This window comes from Bactrocera neohumeralis, chromosome 2, assembly GCF_024586455.1.
Source record: "Bactrocera neohumeralis isolate Rockhampton chromosome 2, APGP_CSIRO_Bneo_wtdbg2-racon-allhic-juicebox.fasta_v2, whole genome shotgun sequence".
Taxonomy (NCBI): domain Eukaryota; kingdom Metazoa; phylum Arthropoda; class Insecta; order Diptera; family Tephritidae; genus Bactrocera; species Bactrocera neohumeralis.
The window spans coordinates 70,275,246-70,296,235 of NC_065919.1; the positions used below are offsets into that span (position 1 = coordinate 70,275,246).

A 20,990-nucleotide genomic window follows, 5' to 3' on the forward strand; every position below is an offset into this window, starting at 1 on the left:
GTATAGCAGAACTTTGATGATGATTGATTTGTAGAGTTTGGTATTTGTTTGTCGAGAGAGGATTTTACTTGTCCTCATTCCGATGTAGCATCTGTTGGCCATAGTTATTCGAGTCTGACGTTGTTGTTGATGTTAATTGTGGTTCCAAGATAGACGAAATTATCTACGAATCTACGGCACCTTTTATAATAACTTTCACACATTTTTCAAGGTACCCGCAAATATGTCCCATTAAATTATTTATTGTTTAAAAAAAATTAGCAATGCGAATAAAACAGTCTACTCGAATAATATATTTTTCCAAAACGTTTAAGCTTATTTATTTACTCAATTATTGTTTATGTATTAAAATCAAAAGCTTTTTGCCATATAATAAAATCAACCGAAAATAAATATGTATATATTTTATTAATTATCAATAATGAATGCTTAATGCTCCCATTGGAGTTTAAGTACAATTACATACACACACACATAATATTGCTGTGTGTAGTTATTTTTTTTTGGGTATATAGTTTGTATTTATATCCAAATCCATGCGGATATATTCCATACACATACATAGTTACTGCTTCTGCTTCTTGATAACCGATGCAGAAAGTTGACACACCTGTGTATTAGATGCTTAACATTTTTAATGTCATTTTGCTATTTTTATTTTATTTATTTTCTTTTTTTCTGTTTGTTATGGAATACTGGTCTTTTGTTTTGCATAGGCTACAATATTTAGGTACTATATTTAAGTAGAGCTCTCTGAATCGCCCCGCAACAAATGTGTCTATATTAACTGTGTTTTATACATACATAATTTCCAATAGTTTCATTCAATTTATTATTGTTGTTGTTTTTACACATACTACATAGTAAAAATTTACACGACTACGACAATGCAAACAATTATTTAATCACCCTAACTTATTAACCATACAAAGAGCAGTTGTCTCCATTTGCAAAACAGACATAATACACGCTAAATAAGTAGACAGTTCGCTAACAAAAATCTATAAATATATTTGTAGTGTTGTGAAGCATTGATCATGCCATTTCTATTATTATCTTAATGTTGCCTAATCAACCACTGTTAATGCTGACTTTTGTTTTTGTAAAATTTATGGAACTGAGCCAAGTAGTTTTATGCTTGTAGAGGTTGCCATACATAACAGTCGTATGTTTATATTATACTGTACCGTTATATAATATTAGTGCATTTTCATCGACTACGCCACGCGCTGCGCTTATAAAATCAATATCGTAAAATAAACACTGGTTCGTGTTAATGGTCGTTTAGACTTGGTAATCGCTGCAATTAACTACATAAATATAGCGCAATCTCTTTTGTGACATATATTATATGAGTTTATATCATTTGAATACTGTCAAGAGAATTTTTCAGGCCAATAATTGTTTAAAATATCACTTTATTCGTAACTTCTCAACTTCATCTGGGAGTGGCGCCGCAGCAATGCAAACAATATAACGGTTGAAGTTTTCGAAAGTAGTATAACTTTGGATTATCAGAGGGTTGGCAGGGCCCAGGGTTTATAATATATAGATAACGGTTTTTTTGATTGCATAATTTTAAAACTTACAAACAATATAACGGTTGAAGTTTTGAAAGTACCTAGTATAACTTTGGATTATCAGAGGGTTGGCAGGGCTTAATATTTGCAGAGAAAATTATTATAATATTTGTGGATAATAATTTTAGAACTTGCTCAGAGGGTTGGCAGGGCTCTAAACCCGTAACATTTTCAGAGAAAACATTACTAATGATTACAACCTTTGTAAAACCTGTGATTTTTATCGACATCAAATGACTTGAAAAATTTTTAAAATCGCAGAAAAGCAAAAAAATGCCTCTGCAGTAGAGAATTTTGGATGCTAACGACGAGGAAAATGTCGGAAGTCGAACTTGTCACAACAGCGCGCGTCAATATCTTGAAAAAATAAAACATAATAAAAATAATAAAAAAAATAGGACAAAAAAAAATAATAAAAAAAATAAAAATAAAAAAAACATAAAAAAATATAAAAAAATAAAAAATAAATAAAAAATAAATAAAATAATAATATATTTTTTGTCCCCAACTTTAATCAAACGTATGTATATTTAACAGTTTATACGCCGCTGGGTATATAAAAAGCGCAGCACATTCAGTTTGGTTAACAAGCGTTAATGGAAAAAGTTGAGGGGAAAGGGAAACTATGGTACACATATGTACATATGTATGTAAGTAATAGCATTCATGTAACTAAGTGACCTAATTTTACTAAGCTAAGCAACGATCTAAAGGTAATAACAGAAAAAAATCCTTTTCGCTTCAGCCGATTGGTGCAATGCTGCTAAGGATTTACGCACTTGCGACATAATTTCGTTATTTTGCCAATTTCACATCTAAAATCTCACTTTTCACATTTCTTCACTTTAAACTATAAGTAGCGCAGTTGTGTGATGATAACGCCTTGCAGGTGACTCTATGTGAGGATATCGTGAATGGTTGTGGTGGCAGCAGCTGTAACGGGACTAGCGTTTGGTAAGTGCGTTCGATAGGAATGTGCCAGCGTTGTGCGACCGCGATTGTGCGTCTGCTCGCAATTTAATAAACGTCATTTCTTGCTATTAAAACTCGTCTTCGGCAGCACATTGACGAAAGCGGTATGCACGGGCAAAGCGGGCGCCACAAAACCCAAATCGGGTATTAGTGAAATGCTCGGCGCCACACGAGCACTGCCCACCTGTAGTGGTGAGTATGTTGTATTGGAATGTTGTTGCATATGATTCACATTGGCATTATTGCTGTTATTCAGAGCGTTTTGTGGACGGTTTGTTACAGGCGCCGTGGAGAAATCCTGCATTATATGTATTTGTTGTTGTAGTTGCAACTGTTGCTGCTGCGGCGTTAAGGGTGATGTGCGCGTCTGTATGGCCGCCTGCTGGTGGTACAGACCGAGCGGATTATTGTAGAAGTTTGCGTTTTGCCAGGCGGCGCTGTTAAATTGGGGCGCATGTGTGGCGGGCATGTACGATGCGACGTGCTGTTGTTGTGTGGCGGCTGACGTAGGTGTTGGTGTGCTCGACACGAAGTCGGACCAGTCATCATCGTTACTGTTACTGTTGGTGTTGCTATTGCTGTTATAGGCATTACTACGGGCGCTAATGTGCGCACTGTTTGCGGATGCATGCGCAGTTGACTTGTGTTGTGGTGTTGGCGTTAGCGTGCGTTGGGCGTTGATGTTTGGTTGTTGGTGACGCGGCGAGCGCATTGCATTATTGCTGTTGTTGGCACTGTTGATATGCACATCGGTTATGCGCTTTGGCGTTATGACCAATTGATTGTTATTGTTGCTTTTGTTATTGCTATTATTGTTATTATTGTTGTTGTTGTTGAGGCGACTTGCATTAGTTGGCAATTGTGGCGTCACCGGCACCGACACAAACTCCGACCAGTAGTCATCGTTGAGTGTGGAGTCCTGCTCCTTCAACGCTACCGAAGCGCTTATAGAGATCGAGTTATTTTTCGTATGCTTTTCCGCATAGGTATGTAGTGGCGATGCTTTTTGCGAAGTGTTCACATCTTTGGCCGCAGCCGGTATTTTGGGCTGTGCGAAGAGCTCTTCAATACGCGCCAATTCATCGGGATTAATATTGGCCGTTGAGTCACCCCATTCAATGGTTGGTGTGGTCTTCGATGTCGCCGTATTATTTGTGCTGATGGGTATAGCTTGTGGCAACAGTATGGCTGGACTGAGTATCATATTGTCAACTACCGACGGCGAGCTCGTACGACTTGGTGTATTACTAGTTTCTTTTGTCTTGGAAACGGCTGCGGGCAGGACGGCTGGTAGGGTATTGAGTGTTGTTTTAGCATTTATTTCCGCGGGGAACTTGGACGTTATTGTACTGGCAGATAAACTGTTGCCAAAATGTGTATCTGCCGCAGGCACAGTTGCCTTTGGAGGGGGTGGTACTGACTGAAACTCCGTGAACTCGGTAAACTCATCGGTGTCGAATTCGGTTGTTTGTTGTTGTGCTGGTATTTGCACACTCACGGCACTAGGCTCACTGACTAACGTTGACGGTGCGCCCATGGGCAACTCACCGGTGTATTCAGCAACCATCTCCAGGCTAAAGCCGGGATTGTATTCAACATCGCGATACTCTTTCTTCACCACTTTCTCATCGATGATTATACCCGCTGCAGCAATTTCATAGTCAAAATCAATCGGCTCACTTCCGCCGACAGCAGCTTTGCCCGCTTTCATAGTTATAGCCACATCGGTCTTCGATGGCGTATAAATGTGTGTCTCCTTCAAGGGTCCCGCATAGGTGGACGTCACCACCGTTTCGTCGTCATCATCCACGACGATATTAGCGCCCAAACGTAATGTTGTCATAGTTTTACTATTGTCATAGGGTTTGCTGTTATTGATACTACTGCCAGACGTGCTGCTACTGATGCTGTTAATGCCTGATTCGGCTGTTGTGAACTGATATGCGGCATTGTCCAGTGCTAATGGCGACGGACAAGCGTCTCTGGTTGGCGTTGCCGTCAGTTCGTTATCGTTTTTGCTTAAGGTTTCTGAAATGTTAACGCCGACGTTTGTAGCGGTTGTATGCGATTGATGCTCGTCATCGGGTGTATCAAGCCGTGCAACAGGCGGCGGCGGCTGAACCGCTTCAGTCTCTCGCGCGTTTGTCTCGCCCTTGGCCCCTGTAATGAAGCAATACTTTTTAGTTTGTTTACAGTTATTTTTGGAAGCATTTTATTTGAAGTAAGCTTAAAAATTCAAAATTGTTGAGAGGTACAAAGTTTAAAATTTAAATTTTAAAGTAAACGAAGCATAGTAGTTTCAAAAACGAAAGAAATTTGATCAATTAAAAAAAATGATAATAATGATCATAATTATCGAACTAGGTTGGTGTGCCGATACATTGAACTGCCTTGTTACTGAAAACAATTTTTTAAGGCCAAATGAAATAGGGTTTTTAATACGTTTGAGCTTCTACTCTAATCCATACTCTCTAATAAAGTTTCAATAAATATTACAAAAATACTGTAATTTGTTCTATAATATTTATGCTAAATGTGTGGCTTAACTGTTTTAGAAGTTATTTGTGAATATTGTTCGAAAAAGGAGCTACAGTCTGTTGTGTACATAACCTAAAATACATTTGGTTTCACTTAAGGGGTTATATCCACTTTTGAATTTAAAAATATATACATATGTATATTTGGCTAATATACGGAATGTATATATATATTTGACGATATTCTCCGAAAATTTAAAGTTTATTCGGCAAAAAAAAAAAAAATACGAAACGGGAGGACCGATTTGAAATGACCTTCTTAGATATATTCGTCAGGTAAAGATCGAAAGAATAATATTTGTGATAATTTCGATTTTTTAAGCTATTCTGAAGTGTAAATTTTTCTATAAAAAACGACGGGAAGCTGATCCTTTGTCAAAAAACAAATTTTTGACTAGCCCTTCGATCATTTCCTGCTTTCATCTAATGTAATATTCTCTTTTGGACTTGAGATAATTTTAATCAGCAAAATCTTTCACATCTCTAGCCACATTTTTGCGGAAGTCTTCTTGGAGATCGTCTCAGGGATCAAGGGAATCCAAAATTTTAAATTTGAAAATTAATCGCCGATTTTTAAGGGGTTACATGGGTTTCAAAAAATCTAATTTTTTTATTGTGTTATTAAATTCTACAACACCTCTAGAACATTGCCCTAAATTCCATCCAAGTTATAGTTTCGGAGATACAGTCTTGAGAATTTGTGAGCTCGAGGCTAGCTAGGCTAAGTACACCGTCTTTAAACGCGTTTTTTCGAAACTGTGTTTTTGAAGGCGGTTTGCAAGATTTCTCGAGGACTACTCAACTGATCTTCATGAAATTTTGCACAGGTCTTTGAGATACAATTCTTAAAGACCTTGGGCGAAGGATTTTTTTCGATTACAACCATTTGAAAAAAAAATTATTGCGAAATTTTCACTGAAATTTTAATTTTTTGTAAAAATGTCTGCCAAAAAAAAACATTTTAAGTTTTTTTTCCTTTTTCCAAGTTCTAAGTTAAAATTTTAACTAAAACACGTATTTTTTCACTTTAGATGATTCTGTAAGGAGTTACCCTGCCAACGTGGGCGCATTTTTTTTCCGAGGGGTCATCGGAAATGGCGTCGCCATGGGCGAACTGAAAATATTTTTTTTTCCAAACATTTCAGAATTTCTTTATTAATAATGAATATTTGTAACAATAAAAAATTCTAATAAAATTTTTAATTTTTTATATGAGAAAAAAGTATTTGAAAAAAGGTTGTTTTTACCCGAGGAAACCTATGTAACCCCTTAAAAGGCTGCAGTCAAAAAATATATATATTTTTAAAAAATTGCAATTATATTTTTTTACAAGGTGTCTAGTCTATGTTACTTAAAATGTATGTTTGGCTTTACAGATAATATTAACAAAAAATATAAAATTTCCGAAATTTTTAATATTTATGTACTCAATCTACCACCAAAGAGTATACAATTAGATTTTATAATATTTCTAAACAAAATAGTTAGAATTAAGCAATACTGATTTTAGAAAATTATAAAAAGTGTGCTTTGGAAGAACTCAAAGGTTAGGTATCGAAAAAAAATCAATGGTGCACTTAACTGAAGGCGTATAGGTTGAATAGAGTAGGGCATATGACGCACATTTTCTCTTAAGAATTTAAAAGCATTTGAATTCTGCTGTTCATGCAATTTTGGGATAGTCGGTGGCTTGGGTGTGTTTCTTGCTTTCTGCTTTGTAAGCTACAAATAATGTGATAACTTAGGAAAAATGTTAAAGGTTTCGTGTTTGTGTGATAAGATATATTAATAGACATTGAGATCCAATAAATGGTAGATAAGCTACCAGCAAAAAAACAAAAAAAAAAAGAGTCAAAACGAATTTCGCAAAAAATTATATGCAAATGATGGCAAAAAAGCTGAGGGAAAATAGTTTGTACTTATATGTGATGGTCATATTTTAGGGTACAATAATTTTGCGCAATTTTTTGGAATATTGAAATATTATAAAGAAATATTTGTGTGTTTTTGCACAAAGCAAAAAAGCCATGGTTAAACAGTAATTAACATTAATGAGAAAATAATGAATTTTTAGTGTAGGTTGTAGAAAATTTGTGTTCGATTAAACAAATTTGTTTACTGTAACAATTTCTCTCGCTTTAAGCGCGCTAAACGATTTTGCATTAATTTCCATGTGAGGTTAGAAATTATTTCCTCAAAGAAAAGGTGCGGCACATCCTACTACCATAACCTACTGTATGAAAAATACCTTATTATATGCCACAACAACAAATATTTAACTTACTACTACAGTCCAGTAAGCGATTTGGGTTCGAGTGGAAGTTGACACATTCCAGTGGTTTATTTGGGATGATAAAATTATTACAAAAATCGGCGCATTTCACCGTTGCGTTCGATGATTCAGTAGTTTTGGGATTTGGCATTGCAAAACGTATTGTTGAATTTGCATTTAAAGAAAGTTTATTGTTGTTGTCGTTGTTGTACGTAATTTTGTTGTTCATGGCAGTTGTATGATTTTGATTAATAGCCAAAAAGTGATTAGTAAAATTGTTTAAATACAAAAACGATTCAACGGTGGTGTTGTTGATATTTCCAACGGGACCGTGAGCGACAAGCGTTTGCGGTGGTGAATCGTTTGTGTTTGGTGGAGGCAAAGCATTGCGACCAGCGTTTGCATGTGTCAGTGCATTCGTTTGGAGATTTTGTGAGGTGCAGACATTTGCGTAAGTGTTAGTAGCGTGTTGTTGTTTAGCATTTGGATAGAAAATGTGCGTTGAATTGGCGCATATAGTTGCATTATAATTGTTTAGTAATGATGGTGATGGTGATTGTGATGATGATGATGGCAACGATGATGATAATGATGTTGGTGCAGATAATAATGAGCATGATTGAGCGGTGGCAGCCCAAGTGGGCGTTGTTATTATTGTTGTTGTTGTGTTAGTAGTTTTTGGCGTTAAATTAAGCCGTTGCATTTGTTTAATTAAGTTGTTATTAGCGGTTGTATTGTTGTTAGTGATAGTAGTAGTTGTTGTTGTAGTTGCAATTTGTTCCAACGTTGCACATGCAGAGAAGGAGGAGGAGGAGGAATCAACAGTTAAGTTATCAAGCTTAGTAGCCATCACCATAACTTGGTCTAGATCCAATAGTAAAGTGTGAACATGTGATGCTAGTCATTGTTTTTGTAATTCATCAGCATTGATTGCATTGTTATTGGTAACGAATAAGTTGGTTGGTTGGTGTGATTGTTAGTAGAGACAGATACACAAGTGTTTTGTTAATTAATTAACAAAATGAAAATTGTTTAGTAAACAACTTAAATAAACATTAAAATTTATTATGTAATAATAATTGATAAATTGAGAGAAATTATTTGAAAGCGAACAATAAAAGATGAAAAGTTATTGAAGACATAAGCAAATGCAAAACTGAGCAAGCAAATTAAAAATGCAATTGTAATTTTTAAAACCGTCTATAGCCGCGAAAGCGGTAAGAAGGAGAATTTTTAGAAATATCTAAATTCGAACATACATAGAGATGTACATATGTGGCGTACTTAATATACACCATTAAGGGTGTGGAAAGTTGTAATATAATACATAAAAAATAAATAAAAATATTATAAAAAATTTGAATTTTGCATCAAATTTCAATTACGGTATCATTCAGTAATAACGGTAAATAAATAATAGTTTTTAATATTTAACTGATTTCTCGTATTTTGCCATATACATATGTATAAGTAAATAATTTTTATTTTAACTCTACAAAATTAAAATAAAAATTAGCTTTAGTTTAGTATCTTTATATTGAATACGAAAATACTTTTCCGACTATCCAATAAATGTAAATTTGAAGTAAAACATATTTACTATTATTATGATATGACTTCAACCATTCAACATTAACTTGAAAACTTGATAAAAAAAAAACTATTAAGACATTAGCCAAAATTATTGGACCATATTGCGAATTTTTAAGTGAAAACTGACACAAGCACAAGTTGTATGAAATATTTATCTAGCTTAATGGCATTGGAAAATTATGTGACATTACAAACTTACACATATTTCGCACGCGTTAATACATTTGTACACTTATTTTCTCGCGCTTTTTGCTTTTAGCACAGTTGCATAGTTAAAAATGAAGCAATTTCCATGCAGTTTGCAAATATATATCATAAAGTAAAAGTCATAAGTAAGTAAGTAAGTCATAAGTAAGTAAAGCAATTGTAAAGCATTTTTACGATTTGAGGGTATAAGAACACACGTTGCTTGGTGATATGGCTTGAATTACGCAAAATCAATTCACAAATAAAATAGAAGAAGTTTGCTCAAAACATACAAACATATAAATGTTGCATTGAAACAAAATGATATTCGATATATAAAAAGGAATATGGAAAAAATAGACACAAAGCGCATATCTGTCGCATGGCTTGCAGAGAAAGCGTTTTACTTTTGTGATAGCTTTAGAATTTGAAGTGTGTTTTTATGGTTTTGTTTATTGAAAAGTTTATACAAACTTGCTTACCGTCAAGTGGATTCACCAAACCGGCACCTTGCCAATCGAATTCAACATCAGGTACATCCATTTTCTTCGCATAGTTGCCCATGTCCGGCTCGGCAGCGCTGCCGCTATTATTTATGCTATATTGCATTGAATCGGCATCGGCATATGTTGTGTTTGGCACAGCGATGGTTGTTTGTGGTTTCATGGGTTTTAGTGGATTAAAACTGAGATTGGCAGCGAAACGTGGCATTGATGGATTCCAATTGTCACCGAAGAGCTAGAAAAAATATGAAATTAAAGAAAGGTGTAATCAAAAAATATTAACTTTTACATAAAAAATTAGCCTTACAATATTTCTCGAATCAATGCCAATCGAACGTATAAGAGCGTGTCGCATTTCGGATTGTGGCCATTGAAATTCTAAGGCTTTGGCAGCTTCTATTGCTTCGAAGGGAAGTGTATCGTTTATTTTGTTGACCTTTGCTGCTTGTTGCAACTCATCATCATCAACTGGACTTGCCTCTTCGGTTGGAAACATTATTTTTAGTACTGTACCTAAGCGATCACCTATATTGCCGTTGGCGGTAGTTTGCGTTGACAATTTTGTTGGTGTTTGTACAGCTGGTGTGGTAGCAGTGATTTGAGTTGCAGGTGTTTCATATGAAGCCTCTTCGAAATCGCCAAAGTCATCATCATCGTCATTGTCGAACGAATTTGCTTCAAATTCGTTTTCTTCAACACCACCAGTTTTTAATGCTGCTGATTGCGCATTGTTGTTATTGTGTTCCACTGTTATGCTTAAAGAATTCGGTGCTGATATGATTGGTACAACAGTCGGTGTCGGTGTTGGCGCTGGAGCTGAAGAAAAGTTTTGAAAATCATCAAAATCGTCGTCATCCTCGGCTATGATAGCAGTATCTGCGGGTGGCTATAAGAAAGGAAAATACGTTTGTTATATGATCATGTAATATATTAATGAACTAACTGCAAATATATATGTATGTACCTCTACTAAATCCCGCATATTTTGGTTGCTATCAACGACCGATGTCGTAATCAAATCAGTCGTAACTAATCCGCCATTATCTGGGGGATTTATGAAATTGGATGCCGTTTCGAAATCGGCAAAGTCACCGAAATCATCATCCTGCTCCTCTCTACCATTTAAATTTACATTTTCCGTTTTTGGTAAATCATTCGTGATGTTATTATTGTGGTTTGAAGAGTTATTCATATTTATATCATCTGCAAGCGTTGAAATTTTTTCTTCTTTTGGTGAAGGCGGCGTGTTTACGAGGTGAATTGCAAAAAAATCTTCCGAATCATTATCAACATGGTCCTCCAAAGGTGCCGTTGGTGATATAGGCGACTTTTTTGGGGAACGATGACACTCCTCATCGCTACTGTCATCGTCCAAATCTTCTAGTAACACCAGCTCAGGTAATGGGGGAGGACTTTCTGAATTTGTTGGCATGAAATCCTTTTTTACTTCAGTTTCCAGATCTTTTGCTGCTACATCAGAATCTTCGATTTGACTATCTGGTTTAGCTGTAATTTCAGATAAGATTACTGCGACGCTTAAAGGTTGGGTTTGGGTGGTGGATGTAGTTGTTTTTTCTTTCGCTTCGTTAGCATCAGAATCTAACTGTTTACAATCAGTAACAAATTTCTGCGCAGACGGTGCATCTGAATTATTAATAGGTTTTAGTTCTCCTTCAGTGCCTGTAGTTTCAGTGTAGTCGCTGTCTAATGCAAATTTCTGCGTTACATTATAATTGAACGCTTCATTAAGCTGTGTCTGCGTTTTGACTTCTTGATTTGCTGTAGAATTGTTAAATTCAGAAGAATTTAATGATATAGGGCCAAGATCTTCTAAAGCGGGTGGGATATCCGTAAAACCGCTGGTTGTTGATGAGCTTAGTTCAAACTGTAATGGTGTGCGGGGTAACGAAGATACTATAGAAACAGAGATATAAAGAAATACTTCAATATTTATAAACTCACAACAATTTATATTAGTATAAAAATTTCAAAATGTATTGTGAACACAATTTCTTCATTTTAGCAATTTTTTACCTTCAGCGTTAGTTGTATCCTCATTTATGTCTGTACCCAACGCAAAATCAGCATAATCATCTTCATCTTCGAGAGTTAACGTGGGTGGCAAACCGGAATCGTCATCCTCTTCACCAAAATCTATTGGTGGCGGAGTGTTGCAAAGTAGCGGCGGTATTGGGGGAATGCCTGCCATGTCTTATAAATTCTCTCACCTTTATTGTATTTAAAGTTAATGTGTCTAGAATAATTAGCAAGTGTTTTTGAAATTTATATTCAAATGCCAACAAACTTTGCTACTTGCAAACAATGAGACTCACTTCAAAGTACTTGAGCTGCACCTCAGTTTATTATCGTGAATGCGTCATCAAAACCAAAATCATATCACGCTCACCTTATCGAGTTTTGGCCACGTTAGGAAAGGGGAACGGAAGATTTATTATATGTACACAGTGATTTTTTGCATCAAGTCCGAATCAAAATAATTTTTTCGGGTAATCAACGAGTTCAATGTCTTATGTTTTGTGGTTTATCCACTTAATTTATCGCAAGAAATATTGCGGCACCAACTATTTAAAGAAAACATGTAAATATAAAACAATGAGCTTAACAATTCTGTCATTTGTATAAGATATATGACTAAATATGTATGTTGGTTGTGCAAAGCTTCAAATGAAAACATACAGATGAATGATATAAACTTTTAATAAGGCTACCGATTTATTCGTGTATAATTGTAATTATACTCAAGTTTCTGTTTATTCGTTTATAAAACCATACAAAATATGTGTATGTACATATGTATATATAATTGTGTATTTTCACCTTCACAAATCGCACCAGCTGGAAAGTTTTTTGTGTACCTATTTGACAATACTAGAGGTATTCGCCAAACCTTTCAGTTGTTTTGCATCCACGACAGCGCTACACAAACTATTTGAATACTACACTCCTTTCTGTTTATCAAGCACAGTTTAAAGAACTTCATTTGTTTTTATTTAAGCATTTTTCGTAATATTATATTTTTTCATGACGTTTTTCATCTCGAACAATTTTCCAAATATGCAAAGAGGTTGACATACCAACACTTGAATCAAATGCTGAGTGCTGCCATGTATTTCTTTTGTTAATATTCGCGATGTTTGAGTATGTCGCAAAGTCGTTGAATTTTTATTTAACCATTATTTTTATTAAATTGACTTTATATAAGCAGTTAATAATCGATTTCAATATTTTTAAAGGTTATTTGGAAAAAAAAACATAGACAATGGTGTATTAGCTTTACCAAAAAAATATTTTAGTAAATGGTGGCCTTACTGTTTTCAGTTTGTCAGATGGTCATAATTTATGTGCTCTGCTGCTACTAAACTACTTTTTTGTTATTGTTCACTAGATTTTAGCAACGGTTTATAAAAACTTGCATCACCCTGTTCTTTGTATGACATTTCCTTTTGGCAGTTGGAGCTTTGTCCTTCCGGAATTTCATTGTTATACGCTTCTTTTATTTAAAATTGTAAAAATCGAAGCGCCGTTTAATTACAAGTGCAAATTAATTACAAAATATAGAATGAGACAATATAATATTTGATATTTATGTGAAAATGAATAATGAAACCACTGTAATAGGTGTATTTAGTGAGCCTACCATGGCTAACCTAGACGCAACGGCAAAATTGAGAATCGTACAATTTGGCGTATTATAACATAACATCATGCCGTCCCCGACATTTATGGAGGATTTGGTAAGTTTTCCCCATGTCTATATGCGTAATGAACACTTAAAGTTTTTGAAAATCCTATGTAAGTTTCATTCGTTTTGAACAAAACTAGCTGTGGGCAACGTTCGTGAATCACACCATTACCAAATGTCATTTCGGGTCGCCTCGCGCAGATTTCGAGCAGCTTAGTGCATATGTATTTAGTAATACTGGGCTGATTATGTAGTAATGAGTATCCGGTTTTTAAACTTTTGTTTTTTTTAATAATATTGAGTACAAGTGTATATATAACGTTGTTATACATATATTCCAAGTTGTTGTAGAAGTGAAGGTTGAAAAATACATTTCCTATCACATGGAAGAGTTGAGACCGAGGTTGCAAAAAATTTTAATTCCATTAAAAAACATATTTAAGAAAATTTTCTATTAAGTTAAGAAATAAAGTTTTAAATTTATAATCCCAAACATTTAAATTTAATTAGAAATACAACTTTTAATCCGAGGATTGTCAATTTTTAATCCTGACATCGGAATCAAAAATTAAAAAAATAATTATTAACCAAAGTTGTTGTGATTAAAAAATGAAAGTCTAACGAAAAAATTTTTAAATTTCGTAAGCCTGATTAAGACTTATTCATATCGAAATATGTATGTATATTCTGTGTAGAGAAATATGAGTGCCTTCTTGTTAAAGATCACTCTTAAGAAAAAATTAATATACACATTTTGTATTTTTAATTTTATTTATTATTTGTTGTTGTAGTTTTTATTTATCATTAGTTTATCTTAAGTCTATATCTTTTGTTTATTTATTTACTTTACATGTACGTTAGCTAGCTTCTTCACATTAAGCTAATTTATAGTGTGTACGTGTGTGTAAGTGTGTTAATTAAGTATAACTACATACATAATTGTATGTTAAATATCATCTTTTATAGTAATTATAATAATAATATTTAAAATGTTTCACAGACACAAAATGATTAGGACATATTCGTCTTCGAGATTTCCTTTTCAATACATTTCACTCGCATATATTTACAAATACTTCGCAATACTTCACGTATATATGTATAATACTAAAATAACATTGAAAGCATTAAATACATACAATACATATGTACAATATATTATATATATGTATGTATGTAGTTGCAGTAATTCTTGTTGCGTGGCTTTAAACAAAATACTCGCTAAACTTAGTATATTTCATAACCGCTTCATGAACATATGGTACACATACAACACAACACATTAAAATGCACTTAGGACTAACAAGTACATACAGGTATGTATGTACATTATGTATGCTTTGCTGTACTTAGGTTTACGCTATTAATGCATTACATAATTTATTTTCACATAGTTAATTGTAATTGACACAAAGATTCATAAGTCAGAATGATTTCATTTTACTCTATTTTTCCTGTTGTTTAACACAAATTAATTATCTAAGTTTGGAAAATAATTTTCTTTTTTTTCATGAATTTCTAAAAGAAAATAGTATGAAACTTCAAAAGAGGAATAAATGTTAGTTGTTTGTTTGTTTGTAATTGCATTTGCATACTCCTATTTATTTGTGTTTGTATGTACTTGAGTATTTTAAATATATATATTTTTATACATATATATATACATATATGTATATGTATGCATGTTTTAAGCATATTTACTTATAAAAGAATGTCTAAACCTAATTATTACAAGTAATTTTTTGCTTTGCTCTTAATCAATAATAATATTCACTGGAGTGCAAATATAAATTACAATCACAAAAATATTTATATTTAATTTATAAGTTGATTTCTTCTTATTTTGCTTGGTTTTTTGTTATGCTCATAGTAATTAATGAAGACATTATCGACGGACAAGTGCGTTTGCGTTTTTTCGCTAAAAGCAAGAGAGTGCATTGGGGCTGCCAACGGTCAGGTCAGTCTGCTTGAGTTGAGAGGGGAAAGCATTTTCATAATTTTACAAACATATTTACATTTATTAGAGAAAATTGTAAAAGAAAATTAGAGACTGATACGTAGGATTTTTAGTTTTATTTAAAATATAAATAAAAATCGATTAAAATTTCAGTTAAAAGCGTTAGGAGAAATTTCATATTAATAAAAAAAGTCATAACTAAAGAAATTAAGAGAGAGTGTCATTTCTCTCAGTTTGCTCAGTTTTTTTTTATCAATTATTTAATATTTCGAGTTTGTGTGAGATTATCTTTAGGAAAAAAAATTAAGGAAGCTGATTGGAAGTTTTGAAAATAACACTGTTAGAAGAAAGTTTGTGATGAAATTGTTCTATAAATTTCTTACTAATAGTAGGATAAAAAACTTCGAAGAAGAGTTGGAGTGGTTCATATTCTTCAAATTAGTGAAAATTGAAAGCCCTTTAAAAATTATATTGAACATGTTTTTACATACGTTTTCTATGTTTCAATTGGATTAAGGGGTTATATACTGCCAAATTTTCAAAAATCGATTTTTTGTTATTTCATTTTCTTAATGTCCTTATATTTAAGATTAAACACAGAAAATTTCCTATTGTTTCGGTGAATATTTTCAAAATTGAACGTAAATTTGAAAAGGAAGTACTTGGAAGTACAAGACCGAAGTTTAAACTCGTTTTTCTTAAAATAAACCGATTTGTCTCAAATTTTAACACGAGCTTCTTAAATATATTTTTTGATAATTAATCGAAGATTTTTACTCACCAATAAATATTTTTTTATAAAAAACTTGAAACTTTAGATAAACTTGAAAAAAAAAAAACATAAATAAATCGGAATGGAATTTCGAAAGAAAAATATTATAGAACGAAGTAAAAAAGTAAATAAATATTTGGTATCAAATCCATAGTAAAATTGTGATGAAACGATTTTTTTCCGATAACACAAATTTTGTTGTCGAAAATGATTTTTTAAATACTTTAGGTAATATTCAGACTTGATCGTGTTGAGCGAACTTTTTTCCCCAATATTTGGATGTTGTATTTGATACTAATTTTTTCTAACTTAAGACTTTTAAATTGAAAACATTTATGACAAAAAAGTAAAGATTAAAAGGTATCGAAAAATATTATGAAAAAAGTATTTAAAAAAAAAATTGTTAAAAGGTGCTATGTGGATAATATGGCGTTATTAGAGCGGGTCGGAACGAAATCAAAGTTGCTCGTTTCCTGACACAATTTTAAATCGATATTTTTTTAGAAAAATAGTTTATCGATTACACTTTGTTATCACTTGTAGAAGAAGCGAAAGTAAAGTAAGAAACAATGCTATTTTATGTGTACTGGAAGCAACTTACAGTCGGCAAAGAATGTGCTGAGTTTTTCTACAAACATACATACATCCATTGACCGTTAATCACTATTAAATACCGATTAATTGCTTTGCGTAAAGCACGTTCGACCACCTTCCCACAGTACTCAAGCGCACATCTATTGCTTATAACTATTAACCCTTAACTAACTAGATTCTCCACATCGGACAACAATACCTCCAAGTCGGATGGCAGTTCGTGCTCCCCTTCCATACGCGCCTGACCAATGTGGCTGGACGCCGCCGCCACAGACGGCAACGGCGGCGGATGATAGCTATGTTGCAGCTGTCTTATAGAATTGGAACGCTTTTGTTGCTGTTGCAATTGTTGTTCCGAAGGGGCGGTGGCATTAGAATTGGCAGTGATGGCTAGTGATGGTGCTGTGGTGGAATGTGCGTTGCTACGACTACGTCGATGCTCATGCCGTACCGGTGCATGGTGGCTACTGTGGCTGGGGTGACTTGCATGACTTGCATGACTACCCTGACTGCTGTGACTGGACTGACTACCTGCGACGACTAGTTGATCTCCATCGGCTATCCGGTTGAAATTGCCCAGACCGCCATTGGTGTTGGCGGCGTTCGCATTTACGCTATTGCTGGCAGCGGCACTTAGACTGGCACGTGGTATGTTGCTGAAGCTGGTGCGCGCAGCCGGTAGAACCGCTGATAAAGCATGGCCAGCCGTGCTCTGGCTTGCGGACTTTGGCTGATGTTGATAGGCGGTGCTGCTGGAGCTACGTCGCAGCTGACGTTCCGTAGGCGCGGGCGTAACTATGGTGGCGGCAGCATTGCTGGCGTGTGTGGAAGTGGTTGTGTTGGTGGTTGCGGTGGCAATGGAGTTTTGTGGATCATTCGTGTAGATACTGGGCTGATATGTGGTGGCCGCGTTATTACTACGTAAATTCATATTGGAATTGCTGCGCCGCGCCGCAATAGGCGGATCTTTACCATTCTTGGCGGCGCTATTGAGTTTCAGATTCAGACTACTGCGTTTCTTTGATTTGGCTAGATGATTTTGATTTTGCGCCATTTGGCCAAGATTTTGTGTACTACCGAAGTTGCGGCCCAAATTGGCTGTACTCGCCGCAGGCTGATGCGCGGTACTGCTTTCGCTCAATTTGCGCGCATTGAGCGCCGTTTGATTGGCTGTAAATGGATTGTTGGCCGAAAAGGAATTGGAGCGACTGTAGTTGTGTGCGCGTTGCTTTTGCAATGCACCACCGACAGCGTGCGCATCGGACGTCAGCTTGCCGCTATTTGAACTGGCAGTCTTACTGGAAACACTTGCGTTTGCCGAGTTTGCCGTGACGCTGTTGCTTGCTGCCGCTTCATTGTTGGCGGCTATGGCGGCGCGCATTTCGCCCGTCGCTGTGCTGCACAGCAGATTCTCGTAGAATGGATTCTCCATTTTGGAGGGCATGGTTTTCGGATTGAGCGTCTCATAAGTCGGTTCGTTTAAGGTTAGTATTTGATTGTCTTCGTTATTATTGCGGAGTAGCAGCGCAATGCGTTTGCATTTAACCTCGTCATTGCCACCGCTGCCAGAGTTCTTGCTACCCTCGCTATTTTGATTGCTGCTCTTGCGTTTGCTCTCGGCGCCGTTGACCCCTACGCCGTTCGTACGTGTCGTCCGCTTAAGTTTGTTCGCTGCACCGCCAATTACATGCGTCTTCACTTTGGCATTCTTGGAGAGTCGCAGCGCGAACTTAAATGGCGGCTTATATACCACTTGCAGTTTCACTTTGTCATTGACCAGATTCGTCACCGACTTGGACTTCTGCGGCGACTTTTGTACCAGACGTTCGGGTGTGGACTGCGATTTGCTCATTACTTTTCGTATTTTCGAAGAATGTTCAATATGCGAAAGCGGTTGCACGACAATCGGCGACTCCAGCAGCCATTTCTGCACTTTGCCGAAGGTGTTGGTGTGCCCATTACCGCTAATGCTCGACGCGTCCTGTCCACCGCGCGATGAATAATCGATGATTTCTTTGTTGTGCTTCTTAAAGCGCTTACTCTTCGCTTTCACTTCGTTCTCCAACTTGGCGCTGCTGCCTGCGGCCGCAAGTGGCGTGTTTAATGCTGCAGCAACTGGTGTGGCCTTCAACACAGCCGCGCCGCCACCACTACCAACGCGATTTTTCTTGGTGCGCGTTGGCTTTACCAAAACTTCTCCACTAGCACCGCCGGCAGCTGTTGCTGTTGCTGCTGCTGCTGTATTGCTTAGTTTTCCACTACGGTTATGCGCGTGCGTTGATTTCGCCGCTAACTCGGCTGCTTTGGAGGACGTCGCTTTGCCGCCGCTGCCGCTGCCTTTAGTTTTGCCAGCGCCTATATTGCCACTACTGCCGCTTCTGTGCGCGCTCTTACTTTTGTTGCTGCGCTCGCCGCGCACCTTTTTCTTGAACGGTACTTTTGTACGGACGGCCGTGTGCACGATGACGCCGTTGTTGTCGTCGGGTAGACGCACTGTTTCGGTGGTTGCGCTGTGTATGATGGTCACCGATTTTAGTTTCAGATTCGAGCGCTTCGCCAGCAGCTTCGTGCTGAGTATCTGTTTGGAATGAAAATAATACCATTGATATGTTTATAGTTTGTTCTCTGGGTAGCAGAATAATATCTAGCTTACTTGTTGCTATTTTACTACATTTGTAAATAATATAATTTAGCTTATAGTACATGTTTATAATTTTTAAAATAATAAAGATAGTAAATATAATGTTGAATAATGGTTTGTTGGGTGATTCCTAATTAAGCTAAAGCAAACACTTTTAGCTTTTCGAATGTTTTTGGCCTTCCTTTAAGCGGGCGCTCGTTGATATCTAAATCGCCGTCTTTGAGGCGAGGAAAACACTCACGGCACGTTGTTCTACTTGGAGCAGCACCACCGTAAATTTTTTGTAGTTCTCGAAACACTTCAGCCGCTGATTTCTGTGACTATTAGAAAAACATAAATAATTCCCGCAAATGTTAAAATCGAAAACTAATGTGGAAACGCAGTTTCCTTTTCAAATCTCTAGGTTAAATTTATCACGCTTGAGATGTATCAAAATCGATACCACTAACTGCTGGAGCCATCTATTCACAAACCAACTTAGTTGCGCATCTAATAATAATGTTGATAGAAAAAACTGTAAAGTCCTACTTTTATGTACAATTTGAGAATTGTCGAAGCCCCTCGAGTCAATCTTTTAATGTATCCTAATGGGTTACATGAGTGTACGGGTTTCTAATTTTTATTGTCTTATTAAAATCTACAACACTTCTAGAATATTGTCCTAGATTTTCTAGTTGATTCGAGTAATAGTTTCAGAGATACAGCCTTGAGAACTTGTGCGCTGAAGCCTAGCCAGGCTAAGTGCATCGTCTTTAAATGTGTTGATCTCGAACTTATGTTTTTGAAGTCGGTTGGCAAGATTTCTCGATAACTACTCAACCGATCTTCATGAAATTTTACACAGGTCTCTAATATATAATTCTTAAAGACTTGGATGAAGTATGTTTTTTTCGATTACAACTATTTGAAAAAAAACATGTCGCGAAATTTTTACTGAAATTTTTATTTTTTGTAAAAATGTCTGCCAAAAATCCAATTTTCAGTTGTTTTGTCCTTCGACCAAGTTCTAAGTTAAGGTCTTTCACTTTAGATGATCCTGTAAGGGGGGGTCACCGGAAAAGGCGTCGCAATGGCCGAGTTTAAAATATTTGTTTCCAAAAATTTTAAAATTTCGTTTTAAATAGTGTATGATTGTAACAAAAAAATATCCTAATAAAATATTTAATTTTTTATATGTGAAAAAAGTTAATGAAAAAGCCTGTTTTTGACCCGAGCAAACCCATGTAACCCTTTAAGTACCAGCTTATAAATTTTTACCCGTGCTGATCCAGTAAAACTAGGCTCGCAAACTGTATCAATAAAAATTTCTTTTTCTAGATTTGGTCAACCTTTCTTTATGTTTTTGTAAAATTTGATCTTCATACTTCAATTAGTGTGACTTAGTGACTTGATGACTATCCTACAATTTAGAGAATGGCGCTCCAAAAATGAGTCGAAACCGTAAAAGCCTAAACTTCGCAAAAGCACTGAAGGCCTGTGCAGCCGGATGCTTATAGCATGTGTATGGAAAATTGGATTAAACGTTGGCAGGCTTGTATTGGCTCAAAAGACTATTTTAAGGGCGATCATAAAGATTTTTTTAAATAAGTTATTTTTTTTGTTAGTCCTGGTCAATTTTGCTCAGATGCTATTATATTATATGTAAACCAATCGTAAGTGAAATGTGATGCTCTTTTTCGA

General features: G+C 35.5%; 2 protein-coding genes across 3 annotated transcripts in view; both read right to left on the reverse strand.

The window, feature by feature from the left end:
* Positions 1-283: 283 nt before the first annotated feature.
* LOC126758064 (probable serine/threonine-protein kinase DDB_G0282963) lies at positions 284-12,733 on the reverse strand. 2 transcript variants are annotated; one of them, XM_050472070.1, is made up of 8 exons: positions 12,482-12,733; positions 11,977-12,225; positions 11,678-11,897; positions 10,608-11,557; positions 9,951-10,529; positions 9,623-9,878; positions 7,374-8,258; positions 284-4,712 (listed from the first exon to the last, which is right to left on the reverse strand). In XM_050472070.1, the coding sequence occupies exons 3-8, from the start codon at positions 11,850-11,852 to the stop codon at positions 2,608-2,610; spliced, it is 4,950 nt and encodes a 1,649-aa protein (XP_050328027.1). In that variant the 5' UTR covers positions 11,853-11,897; positions 11,977-12,225; positions 12,482-12,733; the 3' UTR covers positions 284-2,607. The 2 variants fall into 2 exon arrangements, with proteins under 2 accessions (XP_050328027.1, XP_050328037.1); XM_050472080.1 differs by lacking the exon at positions 7,374-8,258.
* Positions 12,734-14,098: 1,365 nt separating this feature from the next.
* Positions 14,099-20,990, reverse strand: part of LOC126758059 (uncharacterized) — a 135,780-nt gene continuing 128,888 nt past the window's right edge. The window contains exon 12 of the mRNA XM_050472057.1: positions 14,099-19,247. Coding sequence (XP_050328014.1) covers positions 16,833-19,247 — 2,415 coding nt within the window. The 3' untranslated portion in view covers positions 14,099-16,832. The remainder of the gene's footprint in view (positions 19,248-20,990) is intronic.